Source organism: Propithecus coquereli, unplaced genomic scaffold, assembly GCF_000956105.1.
Source record: "Propithecus coquereli isolate 6110/MARCELLA unplaced genomic scaffold, Pcoq_1.0 Scaffold421, whole genome shotgun sequence".
Classification (NCBI taxonomy): domain Eukaryota; kingdom Metazoa; phylum Chordata; class Mammalia; order Primates; family Indriidae; genus Propithecus; species Propithecus coquereli.
In genome coordinates, this window is record NW_012149964.1 from 1,717,932 (window position 1) to 1,738,261 (window position 20,330).

At 33.8% G+C, this 20,330-nt stretch overlaps 1 protein-coding gene across 2 annotated transcripts in view; it reads right to left on the reverse strand.

Moving 5' to 3' along the window:
• Nucleotides 1-20,330, reverse strand: part of LRCH2 (leucine-rich repeats and calponin homology (CH) domain containing 2) — a 118,153-nt gene that overhangs the window by 4,302 nt on the left and 93,521 nt on the right. The window contains exons 15-20 of one of the 2 annotated variants that reach the window (XM_012653515.1): nucleotides 15,247-15,291; nucleotides 11,908-11,958; nucleotides 8,983-9,040; nucleotides 8,109-8,221; nucleotides 7,786-7,923; nucleotides 7,556-7,633 (exon numbers count right to left, since the gene is read on the reverse strand). In XM_012653515.1, the coding sequence (XP_012508969.1) occupies nucleotides 7,556-7,633; nucleotides 7,786-7,923; nucleotides 8,109-8,221; nucleotides 8,983-9,040; nucleotides 11,908-11,958; nucleotides 15,247-15,291 (483 nt within the window). The remainder of the gene's footprint in view (nucleotides 1-7,555; nucleotides 7,634-7,785; nucleotides 7,924-8,108; nucleotides 8,222-8,982; nucleotides 9,041-11,907; nucleotides 11,959-15,246; nucleotides 15,292-20,330) is intronic. The other variant, XM_012653516.1, reaches the window with a different exon arrangement.

Below are 20,330 nucleotides of genomic sequence, written 5' to 3' on the forward strand. Positions count from 1 at the left end.
GAACCAAGGGCAACACACGTAACCTAAACATCTGTACCCTCATAATATGCTGAAATAAAAAAAAAAAAAAAGAAAAGGTCAGCCTTGTCTGAAATTCTGTCACTCTATACTTGAATCTCCTTCTCCACACAGAAAACATTCATAGAAGAATAGCTTACCACTTCTATATTTCCCATTCACTATTCAAACACCGCTATCTTATATTTGCCCCTAAAGCATCTGCCCACTAAAATCACTCTGGTAAAAATCACCAATGCCTTCTTAAATGCCAAATGTTGCACACATATACTTGACAACACTGTCATATCATGCTTTTGATTGATGCCTTTCTTGAAACCTTACCCCTCCATTGTCTTCTTTAACACCAGTTTCTACTTCTTCAACTTTTCTGACAGCAACTATGCAACAGCTTTCCTTTGCCTTCACTGATCCTCTTCTAACATCCTAAATGTTTCTAAGGGTACTGTCTTCATCCTCTTCTCTTTTTAACACCATATCCTTTCCTTGGTATTCTCATATATTCCCATAATTTTAACTATCCCTTCTCTCTTGATGACTTCCAAATCTTTATTTCTTCCCAAGATCTCTCTACTGAGCTCCAAATACAAATGCCAACTGGACACAGCCAAATGGACATCAACAGACATATCAAAATCAATGTGTCCACAACAGAACTACTTCTTCACCCAATTAACTTGTCCTTCTTCGTTCTATGTCTTGGTCAGGAATACAATATTCAATCTCTATGACATAAACCTGGGAATCATAATAGTCTTCTCTTTCTTCCTTACTCCCACAACCCCTTTGCCAAATACTACTGATGATATCCCATAAAGAGTTTTCAAAAACTATCTGCTCATCTGCAATTTCACTCTACATTTGTTGTCTTCCCAATATTTTGCTTATTTATTCAAATAACTACTAAAGTGTACACTAGAAAAGAAGAAAGGTTTCAAAGTAATGACTTCAGCTCCTATCTTGGAAATTAAAAAGAGAAGAGAGAATTAAACTAATGGTATAAGGAAATAAGAAAATAATAAAAATGAGAGAGAAAAACAATAAAATAAAAAACAGAAAACAATAGGGAAAAAAATCAATGAAACAAAAAATTAGTTCATTGAAAACAGTTTTAAAAATTCATAAACCTCTACCTAGGTTAATCAGGAAAAAGAGAGAGAATACACAAATTACCAATATCAGGAATAAGAGATGGGACATCACAAGATATTCCACAAATACCAAAATGATAATAAGGAGCCTTTATGAACAATTTTATGACAATAAGCTTAACAAATTGGATGAATTGGATAAATTATTTGAAAGATACAACACACCAAAACTCATGCAAGAAGATATAAGTAACCAGAATAGCCCCGTATATATATTTAAAAAATTTAAATTATAATTAAAAACCTTCCCACAAAGAAAACCCCTGGCTCAGATGGCTTATTAACGAATTTGGCTAAATATTTTAAAAAGAAATAATATCAATTCTATACAAAATCTTGAAGAAAAGTGAAGAGAAGGAAATACTTCCTAATACATTCTGTGAGATCAGTATTATCTTGATACTACCAAGCAAAGATATTAAAAGAAAAGAAAACTAAAAACCAACATTCCTATGAACATAAATGGAAAAAGTCTAAAAATTTCAACAACTTGAATCCCATAACATAAAAATAATAACAACAACAACTATGACAACAACAAAATCTATCATGACAAGTGGAAATCTAGGGCTGAACTGACATCTGAAAATCAATCAATATAATTCGTACTATTAACAAACTAAAAAGAAAAAAACCCAATTACCTCAATAAATACAGAAAAAGCATCAGATGAAATCCAACATCCATTCTTGATAAGAACTTTGAGCAAACTAGGAATAAAATGGAACTTCCTCAACCCGATACAGGACATCTGTGAAAAACCCCCACCTAACAGCATACTGAAGGGTGAAAGACTGTAATTTTCCTCAAAAAATCAGGAATAAGATAATGATATCCACTCTTACCACTTCTATTCAACATTGTATGGGAAGATTTGGCAATTATGCAAGAAAATGAAATATTAATAAAAGACATTTGAATCAGAAAGGAAGGAGAAAAACCATTTCTATTCATAGATAACAAGAACATACATACAGAAAATTCTATAGAATCTACAAAAAGCTAATAGAACTAATAAATAAGTGAAGCAAGATTGTAAGATACAAGATCAATATATAAACACCAATTGTATTTCTATACATTATCAACAATCAGAAATTAAATTAAAACTACTAAACAACCACATATACAACAGCATGCTAAACATGAGATATGGAAAGATAAATCTGTAAGAGCTAGACAGTGAAAACTATAAAACATTGCTGAGAGAATTAAAGAAGACCTAAGTAAATGAAGGGATTTACTTTGTTCATGGAAGGGGAGACTCAATATTTTTAAGATATAATTCTCCCTGTATTGTTCCATATTTATAAATCTAATTCCCATAATAATCTCATAAGTTTTTTCTTTTTCTTTAAAAGGTGACAAGCTAATATTAAATTTATATGGAAATACAAGGGACCCAGAATAGCCAAAACAGCTTTAAAAAAGAAGAACAAAGTTAGAGGACTAAGACTACTTGATTTCAAAATCTATGGTAAACAACAGTGTTTTACTCATATAAATATAGGAGGGAAAGGGTCAATGGAACATAATAGAGAATCCAGAAATAGACTCATGGATATATGGACAAACGGTTTTTGAAACAGATGCAAAGGCAAATGAATTGAGAAAGAATAGGCTTTTAATCAAATGTGGGAAAGACTGGATACCCATAAACAAAAAAAAGGAATTTGGGGAAATTCCTCAAACTCACAAAAAGGGAATCTATAAAAAAAAACCCCATAGTTGATATCACACTAAATGATAAAATGACTAAATTCTTTTCCTAGGATCAAGAGCAAGATAAGATGTTCACTGTCATCACACAACATTGTACTAGGGGTTCTAGCCAGAGCAATTAGGCAAGAAAAAGAAATGAAAAGCATCCAGACTGAAAAGAATGTAAAACTATCTCTATTTGCAGATGACATGACTCTATATACAGATAATCCTAAGGCATACGAATACACAGAAAAACTATTAGAACTAATAAATGAGACTACAAGATCAACAAAAGAAAATCACTCCTATTTGTATACAGTAGCAACAAAATATCTGAAAGTGAAATTAAGAAAATAATTATATTTGCAACAACAAAAGAAAATACTAAGGATTTAATTTAACAAAAGAAATGAAAGTCTTGTATGTTGAAAACTACAACATATTGTAGAAATAAATTTAAAAAGATATAAATAAATGGAAAGATGTCTCACGTTCATGGATCAGAAGACTAACTATTGTGACAATGACAATATTTTCCAAATTGTTCTACAGATTCAATGCAATTCCTAACAAAATCCCAGTTGGCTTTTTTGAAGAAACAGACAAGCTAATCAATCCTAAAATTGCCATGGAAATGCAAGGGACCCAGTACAGCCAAAATAACCTTGAAATACGACAAAGTTGGGGAAGACTCACACCTTCTGATTTCAAAACATACCACACTTCAGTAAGCAAGACAGTATGATACTGGAATAGGGAATTCAGTGGGAAAGTATTTAGAGTCAAGAAATTGACCACAAGTTCAATTGATTTTCAACAAGGATCTGAAGACAATTCAGTAGGGAAAAGAAGAGTCCTATCAACAAATGATGCTGGGAAAACTGGATAACCACATGCAAAAGCATGAATTTGGACCCCTACCTCATGCCATGAACAAAACTGATCTCAAAAGGGATCACAGACATAAATGTAAGCCCTAAAACTATAAAATTTTAGAAGAAAATATAGTTCTAAATCTTTGTAACCTTGAATTAGACAATGTTTTCTTAAACATCACAACAAAATCACAAGCAACAGAAGAAAAAAAGAGGTAAACTGGACTTCATCGAATTTAAAATTTTGTGCTGCAAATGATAATACCATCAAGAAAGTGAAAGGACAATTCACAGAATGGGAGAAAATATTTTTTGTAAATCATATATATCATAAGCAACTTGTATCCAGAATATATAAAGAGTTCCTACAACTCAATAATAAAAATATGAATAATCCAATTAACAAATGGACACAGGATTTGAATAGACATTTCTCTGAAGAACATATACAAATCATCAATAAACACATGAAAACATGTTCAACATTATTAACCATTAGGGAAATGCAAATCAAACTGCAATGAGATACCACTTCGCACCTGCTAAGATGGCTAGAATCAAAAAAGTGGACAGTAACCATTGCTGGTAAGGATGTGGAGAAATTAGAACCCTCATATATGGCTGGTGGGAAGGTAAAATGGTTATTTGGAAAATATTTTGGCAGTTTACTCAAAAAGATAAACATAGAGTTACCATATGACCTACCAATTCTACTCCTAGGGATAGAACTAAGAGAACTGAAAACAAATGTTCAGCCACGTGCAGTGGTATGCACCTGTAATCCCAACCTGTTGGGAGGCTGAGGCAAGAGGATCGCTTGAGCCCAGGAGTTCAAGACCAGCCTGGGCAACAGAGCGAGACGCTGTCTCAGAATTTTAAAAAAAGTATTGAAACAAAAACTCGTTTATGAATGTTCACAGCAGCATTATTCATAATAAACAATGAATGGAAACAACACAAATGTCTATCAACTGATGAGGAGATAAAGAAAATGTGGTATATACATACGATGGAACACTATTCAGCCACAAAAAGACATGAAGAACTGATTTATGCTACATGTTAACATAGATGAAACTTGGAAAACTTTTACTAAGTAAAAGAAGTCAGACACAAAAGACCATATTGTATGATTTCATTAATGTAATGTCCACAATAGGCAAATCCATAGAGACAGAACAGGGGAGACACTGCTAATGGGTAAGGGGTTCTTTTCTGGGGTGACAAAAATATTGTAAACTTAGATTGCTGTAACTGTTGCCCAACTTTGTGACTATACTAAAAGAACATTCAATTGTATACTACAAATAAATGAATGCTGTGGTATTTTAACTATAATTCAATAAAGAGGTTTTCTAAAAAAAAAATCAATACATGTACCCAATCCCAGGCTTAAAAAATACAGAACTTCAATTTATACCTTCTGCCATATACAAAAATTAACTTAAAATTGTTCATAGACCTAAATGTAAAACCTGAAATTATAAAACTTCTACAAATAAACATAAGAGAAAATCTTGTGACCTTGGGTTATGCAAAGATTTCTTAGGTTTGACAAGAACAATACATTTTAAAAAATGATGAATTGTATTTCAAAAACTTTGAAAGTCCTATTCTTTGAAAGACACTCTAAGGAGAATATAAAGATAAGTCAAAGACTGGGATACAATATTTGTAAATCACAGATCTGATAAAGGACTTATAAAGAAATCTCAAACTCAATCACAAGAAAACAGTCCAATTAAAAAATGAACAAAAGATTAAACACTTCAAAAAATAAGATATACAGATGGCAAATAAGCCCTTGAAAAGTTGATTTGCCTCATTCATCTTCAGGGAAATGCAAATTAAAACTGTACTGGCAAGCCAGTATATGCCTATTACAATAACTAAAATTTTAAAAAGATTATATCAAATGTTGGTGAGGATGAAGAGGAACTAGAACTCTCAGACACTGCTGACAGGAGTGAAAATGGTACAACTACCTTGGAAAAGAATTTTGTACTTTCTTAAAATGTCAAGCATGCACCTACCATATGTTCCAGTCATTACACTGCTAGGTATTTACCAAAAATTAAAGAATGCATATATCAATACAAAGACATAAATGTTCATAGCAGCTTTATTTGTGGTAGTCCCTAAAACTGGAAACAACCAAGATGTCCATCAACAGGTCAATGGATCAACAAATGGTGCTATAGGTGCTATATCCACACAATAAATTACCACTCAGAAATAAAAAGCAATGGCCTATTTATACATGCAACAACACTGACAAGTCTTAAAATAATTATGCTAAGTGAAAGAAGACAGAAACAAATCAAACATATTGTATCGTTCCATTTATATAAAACTCTAGAAAGTGTAAACTAATCTATAATGACAGAAGGCAGATTAGTGGTTGCTTGGGAAAAGAAGGATTGCAAAGGGACATGAGGAAACTTTGGGTGACAGTGGATATGTTCATTATTTTGACCTTGGTGATGATTTCATGTTACATGCATATGTCAAAACTTATCAAATTGTACACTTTATTTATGTGCACTTTGTTGTATGCCAATTATACCTCAACAAAAGGTATTGAAAATAGAAACTATATGAAAATGAAAAATTGATTGTATATTATCATTTCTGAGTTCAGGAAAAACACATTGAAGCTAAAAATAAAATTCTTAAAACAAAAATGGCAAAACATGGGTGTAGTAGCATGTGTCTGTAGTCCTAGCTACTTGAGTGGCTGAGGTGAGATGATTGCTTGAGCCCAGGAGATTGAGGCTAGCCTGGGCAACATAGTAAGACTCTGACCCAAAAATTTGTTTTTAATTATAAAAAAGGAAAAACAGGAAAATGTATGCAATATAATAGCTGGAAATATATATATAATGTAATAGCTGGAAAAAAAAACTTCCTAAGTTTTCTATTAAGAGTACAAAAAAGAAAGAACATAAACATTTTTAAGAATTAAAACTATAAAATATCATATGTCAAATATAGAGAAGAAATAATTATAAAACAGTATGTAGTTTCCAAAATACACATAATTCATTGATTCTATATATATTAAATTTTATTTATTCACTTGAGGAAAGAGGTTAAAGTGGGATCTGTAGGCCAGATTATTATGACACTGTTTAAAAGAGAGTTTAACAAGCACAACTCAACTGATTTGCTAACAGTGTCATTTCTCTCAATAGTCAGTCATGTTGAGGTTAGGCTCATAATGTTTTCAAAAAAAGCAATATTTTGATTATATATTTTCATTGTATACTTATAATACCGCCTTAATCATTAACTTTATAATATTATAATTATTACACAAAGCATAATTCCTAAACCAAATCCTACAAATTTCACAGTTTGTCCACTGCAGATATTATCATAATATACTACTAAGATTTCCAATTTAACATCTTAAAATAAAGTTTCAAACACTGTTCACATTGAACGCAAATCTTCCAATCAGAGTTCATCCATGGACTTACAAAGGAGACCAAATGTTCTCTAGTAGAAAAAATGACAGTAGTAATGCCATCACAACCAAGTTTTAATATGGCCACTGAGTTATGTTTAGTCAGCGATTTTCATGATTAGTAAACTTTTCTATATAGGTAGCTATTTTATAAATTACTTAAGCAGCTAAAAAAAAAAAACCCCATTCATTAGATAGCTGCTACAGTTAAAGCTAGAACTTAGGAGAAGGTACCAAGACAAGTACATGTTTTATGTTCAGAAAGCATTATTCATTGTTATTGTGCATGTAATAAATGCATATTTAAGTGCTCATTTTGTTAGATAAATAACAATTACCTGTGAGACACCCAACTTTTTGCAAGCATCAAGAAAATTTTCTACATTTCTTCGACATTTTGCCATGCTCAGTTTGGGCTGTAAATAAAAGGGGGAAAGGATGTATTTTTAGACATTTTTATAGAGAACTTAAAACTGAAAATTGAATTTATTGAATTATGCTATATAAGGACAGTTTTTAGGAACTATATCTTCCTTTAGAGAACTAACAAACTGTAGACAGAACTTACCACTGCTGGTGATGGTACATGAATACTAGCTACAGAGCGTGGCCTTATATGATTGGCTAAATGGCAAAGAACAACCCCATCCATCAGTGCAGCTCCAATGTCATCAGGCAAAATCACTTTTAACCTGGATTCAAGATTCTATAAAGAAATGGGTATAAAGCACAGACATTCTATCTAAATATATATGTTATATATTTATATTATTAACCATTATAATCCAAAAATTTTAAGGAGCATTGAATCCATAAAATCCATATGCTTTATTAATTTTCCAAGTTAAACCCATTTCTATATAGCAGATCTGAAAGGTCAATCTGACTTACATTGCGAAGTTGTCGTATTTGCTCTCGCTCTTCCCGTAAATGTTCCATCTTTCTTCTCATTGTAAATCCTGGATCTGCTGCCCCATATTCCTGGCGAGATGAGCGACTAAAAGCTATAAAAACAGAAATTTCCTAACTTGTTACAAAGCTAATAGGAAGGAGTAGCCATTGATGGGGAAAGAGGCAGGATAAAAACAATCGGTACAAAATTATATAAGACACTATTACTTACTAATACATTCTAAATATTTTTTAAAGAATATATTTGAACTCCACTTATCTGCATAATTAAAAGCAACCGGAAAGACAAGTGTAATGATTTCTGCCACCTATACATGTTCTTATTTAAACATATGTTTATTAGATACTTATAACCCAGGTTAAAAATTATTATTTAACATATGTCAGCCTTTTTCTTTTAAAGAAAAAGGAAATTATTCTTGAAGGTCAATACAGTTATTCAGGAATAAAAACTATAATTCAATACCTTGCCAGGTAACATGGATCCATTTTCTTTTGGGCTTGCCAAATGCGAAAAGATCCCTTTTTAAAACCACAATATAATGGAGTGCTATAATTTCAAAGTGTTTGGTCTGCTGGCAGTGTGGTCATTCTAACAGCAGTCACAGTAGAGTAGAAATAAGACTGCAGTATATCTAAGGCAAAAAGCTGAGGTTTCAGGAGCTTGAAGGTAAAGAGGAAGAAAGAAATGGGAATGGGAATTGGAAAGACAAATAAAGTTAAGAGAGAATTACTTTTAGGAGAAGGGAAAGAATGTATGTGTACTTAAAACTATGGAATCAATCCCATTTAAGCTGAGAAACTCTAGTTTCAAACATAACCAATAAATTTTATTTTAAGAATATGTATTTACCTGATCTAGGCTTCAAGCCAAAGGGACCATGTGAAAAGCCATCAGTTCTGTCATAGTCCTAAAAAACACAAAATAGGTAAGACCTCTTTTCTTTCAAAATAATCAAGGTACTCATTCATATCCCTTCCAATTTTGAGAAGTACTTATTTTTTCCATGATTAGTGGAGTAGAAAAAGGTAACTTGCATTTTGATTCAAGTTGATACACTTCACCTTTAAGAGGTTAATAAATATTTGCTAATTGACCTGATCATATAGGCCTTTAAATACTTCTCTCTCACAGCATAAGGAAAATGAAAATCATTACAGAAGTGCATAAAATAGATACTATTTTTTTCAAAGAAGAACCACATTAAATTCTCCCCCCAAAATGAAGTAAGCTTTAATAAAAAGTGAATTTACCATTTACTCAATACCTACTACAGACTTGACACTTAATGAGACAGAGCAGGGACCCCTCTTAGGGGCGTGGCGGGCCTCACCCCCCACTCCCACATGTAAAAATAAAGGAAAAATTTTGAGTCCCTTGAAAGGAAATTCCAGGCACCTAGCTAGCCCTGCAACTGGCGATTAGAAAGGTAAATGAATAAGCTGATAAGCAAGAAGATGACAATAACTTAAACCATAGCCACCAAAGTAAGTCTGAGTCACAAGATATTTGGTTTCCTACAGCAACTAAAGATAACATCTTAACATATGTCCTCGAGTTGTTTTTCAGAAACCAGGACCCTCACCCAATGGAAAATGGGTCTATTCTCATGTTGACCTCAGACAGACTGAAACCAGAAAATAAATAAGGAAGTTCTGGGAATTTCCCAGCCCTTAACTCACTCTGAAACCCCCCTCATTCCTGCCTTTAAAAATCCTGCTTGTAAGTCACCAGAGAGTTCGAGTCTTAAGTGATGGCTGCCCATTCTTCTTGCTTGGAGCCCTACAATAAATGCCTTTCTTTTTTTTTGTCGCTCCAAATCAGTATCTGTTTTTGGCTTTGCTACACCAAGCGAGAGGACCCAAGTTCGGTTCAGTAGCATTAACAGGGTAACCAGAGGCCAATCTACATATTCATACTAATAGGGGCTGCAGAATGATAGAGGATAAATTATTCTCTCTTCTATTTCAATGCACATTATTTCAAAGTGCTTCTACACGTGGTGGTTTGATCTGGAAAGATTTGTAGTATATTAAATAAACCTAAACTTGGAGTCAGAAAATTTAGGCTACGTCTTCAGCACAACATTTAATTTCTCTGTCATTGTTTCTTCATATTTTAAATGAGGTTACTGTGAAAATTAATTGAGATAACTAAAAGAAACTACTTTGTAGAGTGATAAAACAATATAGTCTTAGCAGTACCTTATTTAATCTGTATAACAATTCTGTGAAGTAGGTAGGCCTGGGCTTCCATCACTTATCTGCCATATATTGACTAGGGTCTTTGGGAAAGTCATCAATCTTAGCTGTAAAGTGATGATGATGATACCTATTGCATGGGATTGCTTTTAGGTTCAAATGTACAGACAGGGACTTTCTTAATAGTAAAACACTACACTAATTGGTCTTATCATTTTCCAATCACACATGAAATAGAAGCAATCAGAATTCTGTAGATTATCTGAATCTTCTGCTAATTAACATGTGAGATGCAGTTCAAGTTGAATGTTAGTCGAGCTACTAAAACACACTCATGCTCACCACCCTATCTATCCAAAAGCCTCATAGTTTGTCTTCATTATTTTGCTTAAATTGTTATGAATTCCTAGATAAAAATTTCACTTATCTAAATACAAGCAAAAATATATTATAAAAGAAATATAATTTATTTGAGAAGATTGGCATGAATATCCTCCTCTGTGAGCACAGATCATAAAATCATAAAGTAGTTATTTATAGGTTTATATTTTATTATAACAAAGTAAAATAAAGGATTTATAAAAGTGTGTGACAAAGACTAATTTTAGGATATACTAATTTAAATTATTTCTGAAAGAATGTATATGATTTTACCTGCCATATAAATAATTTAGAAACATGTTTATAAAACTAATATCCAAGTCCATCTAATCCTGGCTTTTTAAAAAAGTCACAGCACCTACATATAGTGAAAAGCTATCTACATAAGCAAAGTTATACAGTGAATTTGGACCATCCAAACATTTAGACAAAGTCCTGAATTCACCAAATGAATGCATAATCATTTATTAACTAATTCCAATATACTTAAGAATAAAGTAATTTGAAATAGAAGAGATACTATTTAGAATTTTTAAAATGTATTTCTTCTTATAAAGCAATAGGTTTAACTAAATCATAAGAATCAGTCATTCAAACCACCAGAGTATTTGATCAAGATTTCACAAACTGTAACTTTCATTATACCCATTCTCCCCATACTATCCTCTTAAGGTCTAAGATGTCAAAAAAAAGTGTAACCTCCTGTCGATAGGAACAACCCACTGCAGGGATGTTTCTCGTGGAAAAAGGAAGTTTCTCTTGCATTGCTTTCAGACCTAACTGGTTACAAGAAAAACCAAAGGCCATTGCACAATGCTGAAGTACTTTTTTCATATTTAAAATTTGAAAGCTGTTCTTAAAATCCATCATTTATTTTAAAACATAGATGAATCAGAAAACATACATTTCATAAAGTGATTTCTTTTCTGTGATCTACAGACATTTCCCAATAAGAAAATCATAAATAAACAAGTGATACGATCAATATTTATACAAAAGATGGTATTCCTATAATTTTTATAGGCTAGAAGGTTTGTATAAACTGATCTACCAAGGATTTTAAAATATGGGTGAATAAATTATGTAAAAAAAAACATGAGGTTTGAGAGAAGAGGCAAGGAAGAACTCTATGTAAAAACAGAAAACATAAAACATTAAAAAAGCACATAAAAACATATAAAAACAGAACTTGTACCTCAGATGATACTGGAGATTGTGGTGACATATTAGCATTATCACTGTCTTGCTAAAATATAAAAATAAAAAGATGAAAGATGAAATTAAAATACAAATGATGATTTAAACATATAAAAGGAAAATAAAAATTGGTTTGATCAACTACTAAAGGAAGACTCTGGACTATATCATCTAGCACCTTGCCACTCAAAGTGTGCTCTGTGAATCAGCAGCACAGGCATCTTCTGGGAGTTCGTTAGAAATTTAGAATCTCAGGCCCTACCCAAGACCTTCATTTCAATAAGATCCCCAAGTGATTTTAAGTACAGCACTTTAAAGTTTGAGAAGAGCTATCTACATACAACAGCAATGACCTGTTACAATCAGAGACATGTAAATGAAGGCATGCAAAAGCTCCATCACTCCAAATAAGAACTCGTATCTGCAAAACTATGCATATAATATAAGCTTAGAGATTATTACAAAAATTTAATTTAATAAAACATTAAATGGTTCATGATTTTTGAATGACTGTTACATTGCCAACCTAATACAAAACTTTTGACATTCAGCCTTGAATATGCATACCACATAGAACATTTACTCATTCATTCAACAAATGATTACTGGCTACCTACTATGTGTCAGATACTGTGCTAGACACAGAGAATATTGAAATTTAGTAAAATATCAACCATCAAAAGATCTTTCAGTCTATGAGGGAAACAGATTCATGTATGGAGGCAATACAACATTCTCAGAACAATACAGAGCTATCCATGGCATATTATGAGGCACAGATAAGGGGTACTTGGGAGGACAATGGAGGTGGTAGAGAAAAGCAAGTATCCTTAGAAAGTAAAAAATCAGTAAAAAACTGAGTATTTACCAGAAAAAGAAGGAACAACATTCCAAGATGAGAGGGCAAGAACATAGGTAAAAACGCAATAAATATAAGGATGAGCACAGAAAACCTTTAAGCAGTTCTGTACTGCTGGAGGGTAAGGTGAAAGAAGGGCAAGTTGTGAGTTGAAACTGATGTGGTAAGCAAGGGCTTGATCAAGAAAGATCTAGAATTTACCTTCTATGTTATAGGGAAAGCTTGAAGGTTTCTAAGCAAGAGAATGGCCTGATTATATGTGTTCTTTGAAATGATCATTCTGGCTGCAATGAGGAGAATGGACTGGAGAAACGGAGAAGAACAAGAAAGTTACTGCAGTAGTCCAGGCAAGAAATGATGAGGGCCCATGCCAGGGCAGAAACAGTAGAAATAAAAGTGGGAAATGCATGCAAAACATTTCAGTACAAATAAATAAATAGACAAACAAACAGGAGGTATTGGCCACTAAATAGATACTGAAGCAGGGAATGAGGGGACAGGGAAAACAGTCAAACTGAACCTCCAGCAAGGCATTCACAAAATGTCTTCTGTAAAAGGCCAAATAGTAAATACTGTAGGCTTTGTGGGCCATATGATCTCTGCAGCAACTATTATAGTTCCCCCTTATCCATGGTGGATACATCCCAAGACCTTCAGTGGATGCCTGAAACCACAGACAGTACCGAACCCTATATATATGTACTATGTTTTTTGCTATACATTCATACCTATGATAAAGTTTAATTTATAAATTAGGCATAATAATAGATTAACATCAATAACCAATAATAAAATAGAATAATTGTAACAATATACTGTAATAAAAGTTATGTGACTGTGGTCTTTCTCGCTCCCTCTCTTAAAATATCTTATTGTACCATACTCACCTATTTTCTGACTGCAGTTGACTGTGGGTAACTGAAACCTTGGAAAGCGGACCAGAGGATAAGGGGGCAGGCGGGGCAGGGGAACTTCTGTACTCAACTCTGCCATTGTAATGCAGAAGCAGCCATATGTAAATGTGCGTGGCTGTTTTCCAATTAAAACTTTACTTATAATCACATCCACTGGGCCAAATTCGGCCCCTGGGCCATAGTTTGCCAATCCCTGCTCTAGCTGGATTGTTGATGGTGATTCCACTAACTCAGTAGTTCTCAACCTTGGCTGCATATTAAACTCACGTGGTAAACTTTAAAAACCTCATTGCTCAGGTCACACCACATCATACCACATGCCAATTAAATGAGAATATCTTGAGGTGAGACTCAGGTACTAGTAGTCTTTAAAGCTCATCAGGTGATTTCAATGTGCAGCCAAGGTTAAAACCCAGTGGACCAATTCCTTACCATTACTGAAAAAGTGGGTTTAGAAGCAAAAATGAAAAACTCAGTTTTGAATATATTGAGTCCTAGTGGGTCTACAAGATATATCCAGCAGAGATTCTAAGCAGGTAAAAAGATGGATACAAGATTACAAGGGCCTGAAGCTCATGGGAGAGGTCTATAGTAGAGACAAATCTGAGAGGCCTCAGCAGGCATGCAGGTGTTATTTCTTGAAGCCTTGAGAGCTGATGAAGCCACTCTAGAGACCCTGCAGTGGACCAAGCCCTGGGGAACAACAATATTTAGGGAGCAAACCAAGATCTTGTGGAGTTGGTGCAATGGAAAGCTAGGCATAGGTGTATAGGAACTGATTGTGTTCACATACAGGTAAATACTACCAAACACACCCACACAAAACATGTCATTCGGTCTTAATTATAAATACTAACAATGAAAAGATGACCAGCTATTGGCATAACTGCCCTTTATTTATCCCAGTAAATACTATCAGAGAGGCCATGGAGAGAAATCAGCATCTGGGCTGGGGAAAGACAAATCATTTGGCTCTATTCATTGTTTTTTCCTGTGTGATTCTATTTCCTAAAATTAAAGGCATTTTTCGAAGCCTGCCAAGTACTCAACATCAAATTAACTATCAATTCCCCCAACCAAAACCACATAAAACTTAAGTATTTATGGTGATGAGAATATATCATTTCAATAAAGCTAGGTTGCTGTACAGTTTCCACTGGTTCAATAGAAAAATTTATGGTAGTGTAGAAATATAATTTTAAATTTTAAAATAGTGCACAGAATTTGTGGAAAGAGTTCCTAAAAAATCTCAAATGACAACCAGTCTGATTTAGAAAGATAAGAAAAATAAACTTAAATTCATGGATTACAGGTAGAAGACGAATGATGATAAAATTCTGAAACTGAATTATTAGTAACTGTGTTCTAACGAACATATGGAAATGAAATTATTAAATTAATAATTGTATGGTGATGCTCAAACATTTTTATTATTGGAGAAAAACCATGCATTAAATCAATAACAAAGAACCTGAAAGATGGACTGCATTTTACTATGATTCAGCCAACTCAATATGGTATGTAAACATTTCAAATAATTATTAATATTATCCTCTTTTCTCACCTCATCATTTTCATTGCCACTTGAACTCTTCCTCGTTGATTTATACTGAAAAATATTTAAAGCACATACTTTATTTTTCCTTGAACATATAAATTCTCTACTAGCAAATTATGTGTGAGGTTTATTCATATTTTGGTACTTTTATTAAATTACTTCATATTAAATTTAAGTAAATAACAAGTTTAAATAGTCCTGCTACTAATAACTAATACATATAATGATTTCTATGTGCAAGGCATTGTTCTAAGTACTTTACAAAGATCGAGTAACATTTATTTCCTAAACCAAGCCCATTCCCATTCATTCAGCTTTGCAACCTGAGGATTGTCTTAGAGTGTCTTTCTTAATTCATTATATCCAATATGTCATCAAGTCAATTTTGGTAATCTCTCTCAGACTTACCTATTCTGAGTTCTCACAACTACCACCCTATTCCAGGCTCTAATTATCTCACACCTGGTCTGTAATCTTACCATTCTAAGATGTCACCTATTAAGAAACCTACTACTTTCAGCTTTAAAAAAAAAAAAAACCACTACATTAAATATACATATTGATTGCACAATAATTGTAATAACAATAGCTAACACTTATACTAGAGCTTACTATATATGCCAGGCACTGACTGAAGTGCCTTACATGCGTGTTAACCCATTTAATCTTCATAATAACCCTATGAGCTAAGTCCTATTTCCCCTGTTTTACAGTAAGACAGAGCTAACATGCTCAATATCAAAAATGCTAATATGTGGAAATGCTTAGAAGCAAAGAAATACAGTATGACAATCACTGGAGTTCTTACTTCTGATTCTTCCTCACTGCCAATTATCCTGAAAATCAGTGGCAGATTAACCTTCTGTTTGCAATTGAGAACTATTCTGTTGAAAAACCTACTTTCAAATTATGTTCAAACTTCTTTGCCTGGCATTCAAGGTTCTATTTAATGGTCTCCTTTATGTATGCAGAATTACATTACATAACCCTTAGAAACACAGATAACCTACCTGATATCTCAACCACAACCTGGGGAGTGAGATGTGTTAGGCATTACAAATACAAGACATGTTTATCCACAGTCTCTCCTATGACAACTACCAATAATTTACCAGCATGCTTTTTCCAGCTGACCCCACACACAGCCTCAGTTTGCTTTCAACCCAGTGTTCCAGAGAGTCACTGAATGAAACTGGCACATGCAAAAAAAACTTATTTGCCATACCTAGATAAGAAGTCACTTATTTTTAATTCTATACTATTATAATACTTCTGTGAAACAGTGACATTTGAGTGAATAATATGCTAATATTTATTAAGTGCTTACTCTGTGGCAAATGCTGTTCTAAGCACTTTATACTATTAAATAATTTAATATTTATAACCATCACATGAAGGAACGTACAGGCATACCTTGTTTTATTTTGGTTCACTTTATTGCACTTAACAGATACGGTGTTTTTTATGAATTGAAAGTTTGTGGCAACCCTGAATCAAGCAAGTCTATCGGCACCATTTTTCCAGCAGCATTTGCTCACTTTGTGTCTCTACCATATTTGGGCAATTCTTGAAATGTTTCAAACTTTTCATTATTATTATATCTATTATGGTGATCTGTGATTGATGATCTTTGATATTACTATTAAAATTGCTCTGGGGTAACACAAACCATGCCTATATAGGAGGGCATGTTCTGTGTGTACTGACTGACCGTTACCCCGTCTTTCTCCCGCTTCTATTCCCTGAGATACAATATTGGAATTAGACCAGTTAATAATCCTACAATGGCCTCTAAGTGTTCAAGAGAAAGGAAGAGTTGTACATCTCCCACTTTAAATTAAAAACTAGAAATAATTAAGCTTACTGAGGAAGGCTTGTTGAAAGCTGAGAAATAGCTAAATTGTAAATGCAAAGGAAAAGTTCTTGAAGGAAATTAAAATTACTACTCCAGTGAACACACAAATGATAAGAAAGTATAACAGCTTTATTGCTGACATGGAGAAAATTTTAGTGGTCTGGGCAGAAAAATCAAACCAGCCACAGCATTCCCTTAAGCCAAAATCCAATCCAGAGCAAGGCTCTAACTCTCTTCAATTCTTTGAAGGTTGAGAGAGGTGAGGAAGCTGTAGGAGAAAAGTTGCAAGCTGGCAGAGGTTGGTTCATAGGGTTTAAGGAAAGAAGCTGTCTCCATAACATAAAAGTGCAACGCAAAGCAGCAAGTGCTGATGTAGAACCTGTGGCAAATTATCCAGAAGATCTAGCTAAGATAATTAATGAAGGTGGCTACACAAAACAACAGACTTTCAGTGTAAACAAAAGAGTCATCCATTGGAAGAAGATGCTCTAATCTAGAACTTTCAGAGCTAGAGAAGTCAATGTCTGGCTTCAAAGCTTCAAAGGACAGGCTGACTCTCTTGTTAGGGGCTAATGCAGCTGCTGACTCTTAAGTGGAATCCAATAAGCCAATGCTCATTGACCATTCCAAAAATCTTAGGGCCTTTAAGAATTATGCTAAATCTACTCTGCCTGTGATCTATAAATGGAACAACAAAATCTGGATGACAGCACATCTGTACACAGCATGGTTTACTGAATATTTTAAGCCCACAGTTGAAAACTACTGGTCAGATAATAAGATTCCTTTCAAAAGATCACTGTTCATTGACAGTGTCTGGTCACCGAAGGCACTGTCTTCATCTCTGATGAAGATGTACAAGGAGATTAATATGTTTTTACACCTTCTAACACGACTTCCATTCTACAGCCCGTGGATCAAGGAGTAAAATGAACTCTCAAGTCTTATTATTTAAGAAATACATTTTGTGAGGCTGTAGCTGCCATAGATAGTGAGTGATTTCTCTGATGGATCTGGGCAAAGTAAATTGAGCCTTCTGAAAAGGATTCACCATTCTAGATGCCATTAAGAACATTCACAATTCATGGGAGGAGGTCAAAATATCAGTTTTAATAGGTGTTTGGAATAAGTTGATTGCAACTCTCATGGTCGACTTTGAGAAGTTCAAGATTTCAGTGAGGAAAATAATTGCAAATGTGGTAGAAATAACAAGAGAACTAGAATTAGAAGTGCAGTCTAAAGATGTGACTAAATTGCTGAAATCTCATGATAAAACTTGAATGGATGAGGAGCTGCTTCTTATGGATGAGCCAAGAAAGCGGTTTCTTTTTTTTTTTTTTTTTTAGACAGAGTCCCACTGTGTTACCCAGGCTAGAGCGCCGTGGTGTCATCCTAGCGCACAGCAACCTCAAATTCCTGGGCTCAAGCAATCCTCCTTCCTCAGCCTCCCGAGTAGCTGGGACTACAGGCATGCGCCACCATGCCCGGCTAATTTTTTCTACATATTTTTAGTTGTCCGATTAATTTCTTTCTATTTTTAGTAGAGATGAGGTCTTGCTCTTGCTCAGGCTGTTTTCGAACTCCTGAGCTCAAACAATCTGCCCGCCTCGGCCTCCCAGAGTGCTAGGATTACAGGTGTGAGCCACCGCGCCCGGCCCAAGAAAGTAGTTGCTTGAGATGGAATCTATTTCTGGTGGAGATACTCTGAACATTGTTGAAATGACAACAAAGGATTTAGAATATTCTATAAACTTAGTTGATAAAGCAGCAGCAGAGTTTGAGAGGATTGACTCCAGTTTTTAAAGAAGTTCTACTGTGGGTAAAATGCTATCAAACAGCATCACATGCTACAAAGAAGTCTGTCACAAAAGAAAGAGTCCATCGATGTGGACTTTATTGTTTTCTTATTTTAAGAAATTGTCACAGCCACCCCAACCTTCACAACCACCATGCTGATCAGTCAGCAGTCACCAACATCTGTGCAAAACTCTCCACCGGAAAAACAATTATGACTTGCTGAAGGCTCAGATGATCATTAGCATTTTTTAGCAATAAAGTATTTTTTAATTAAGGTATATACTTTTTTCATACATAATGCTACTGCACACTTAATAGACTACAGCACAGTGTAAGCATAACTTTTTTATACGCACTGGGAAACCAAAAAAATTCATGTGACTCACTTTATCATGATATTCATTTTAATTAGGTGGTCTGGAAATGAAACCACAATATCTCCGAGGTATGCTTATACTATTACATTCATTTGTAGATTTAAGAAAAATTAAGCTTAATTAAGGTTACATGACTTGCCAAAGTCACACAGTTAGTAGATATCCAAATAAGGACTAGAACCCAGTGGTTTGATTCTAGAAGCCCAGGCACTATGCTATACAATCATACCTCAGTATCTGCAAGGGATTGGGTCCAGGACCCGCCCCCACAACAGATACCAAAATCCATGGATGCTCAAGTCCCTTATATAAAATGGCATAATATTTGCCTATAACCTATGCGCATTCTCCCATACATTTTATATCATCTCTAGATTACTTATGATACCTAATACAATGTAAATAGACATTATATTGTTCTGTTTTTTATTTGTATTATTTTTATTGTTGTATTGTTATTTTTTAGTGGTTTTTTTTCCAAATATTTTCAACAACAGTTGGTTGAATCTGTGGATGTGGAACCCACAGTTAGATAGGGCCAACGGTACTCCCATTTCTAAATCTGGAATGATTAATAGGAATTTGCCAGCAATAAAAGGGTTAATGGTCATTCTCAGAAGAGGGAAAGCACAAAGAAATAAAGTGCAACCGTGTACGAAAAGTAGTAGTTCAGTTAGTCTAGTGAGGAAAGTGAATGTGGCAGATAATGAATTGTAGAAAAGTAAGGAATGGTCTATGAAGATTTTGTGAAGTCCAAACTTTATCTTATTGGTAATGAGCCAATAAAGAAATTTTTTGATGATTTATGCTTTTAAAATAAAACTTGCATCCTCTCATATACTTTAAATCGTCTTTAGATTACTTATAATACCTAATACAATCGGGGTGGCTGTGGCAATTATTTATCATTTTCTGATAATTGTTTTTATTGATACATAATAATTGTATATATTTATGGGGTAGATGTGGTATTTTGATACAATGTGTAATGATCAAATTGGGGTAATTGGGATATTTAATCACCTCAAACATTTATCATTTCTTTATGTTGGAACCATTCA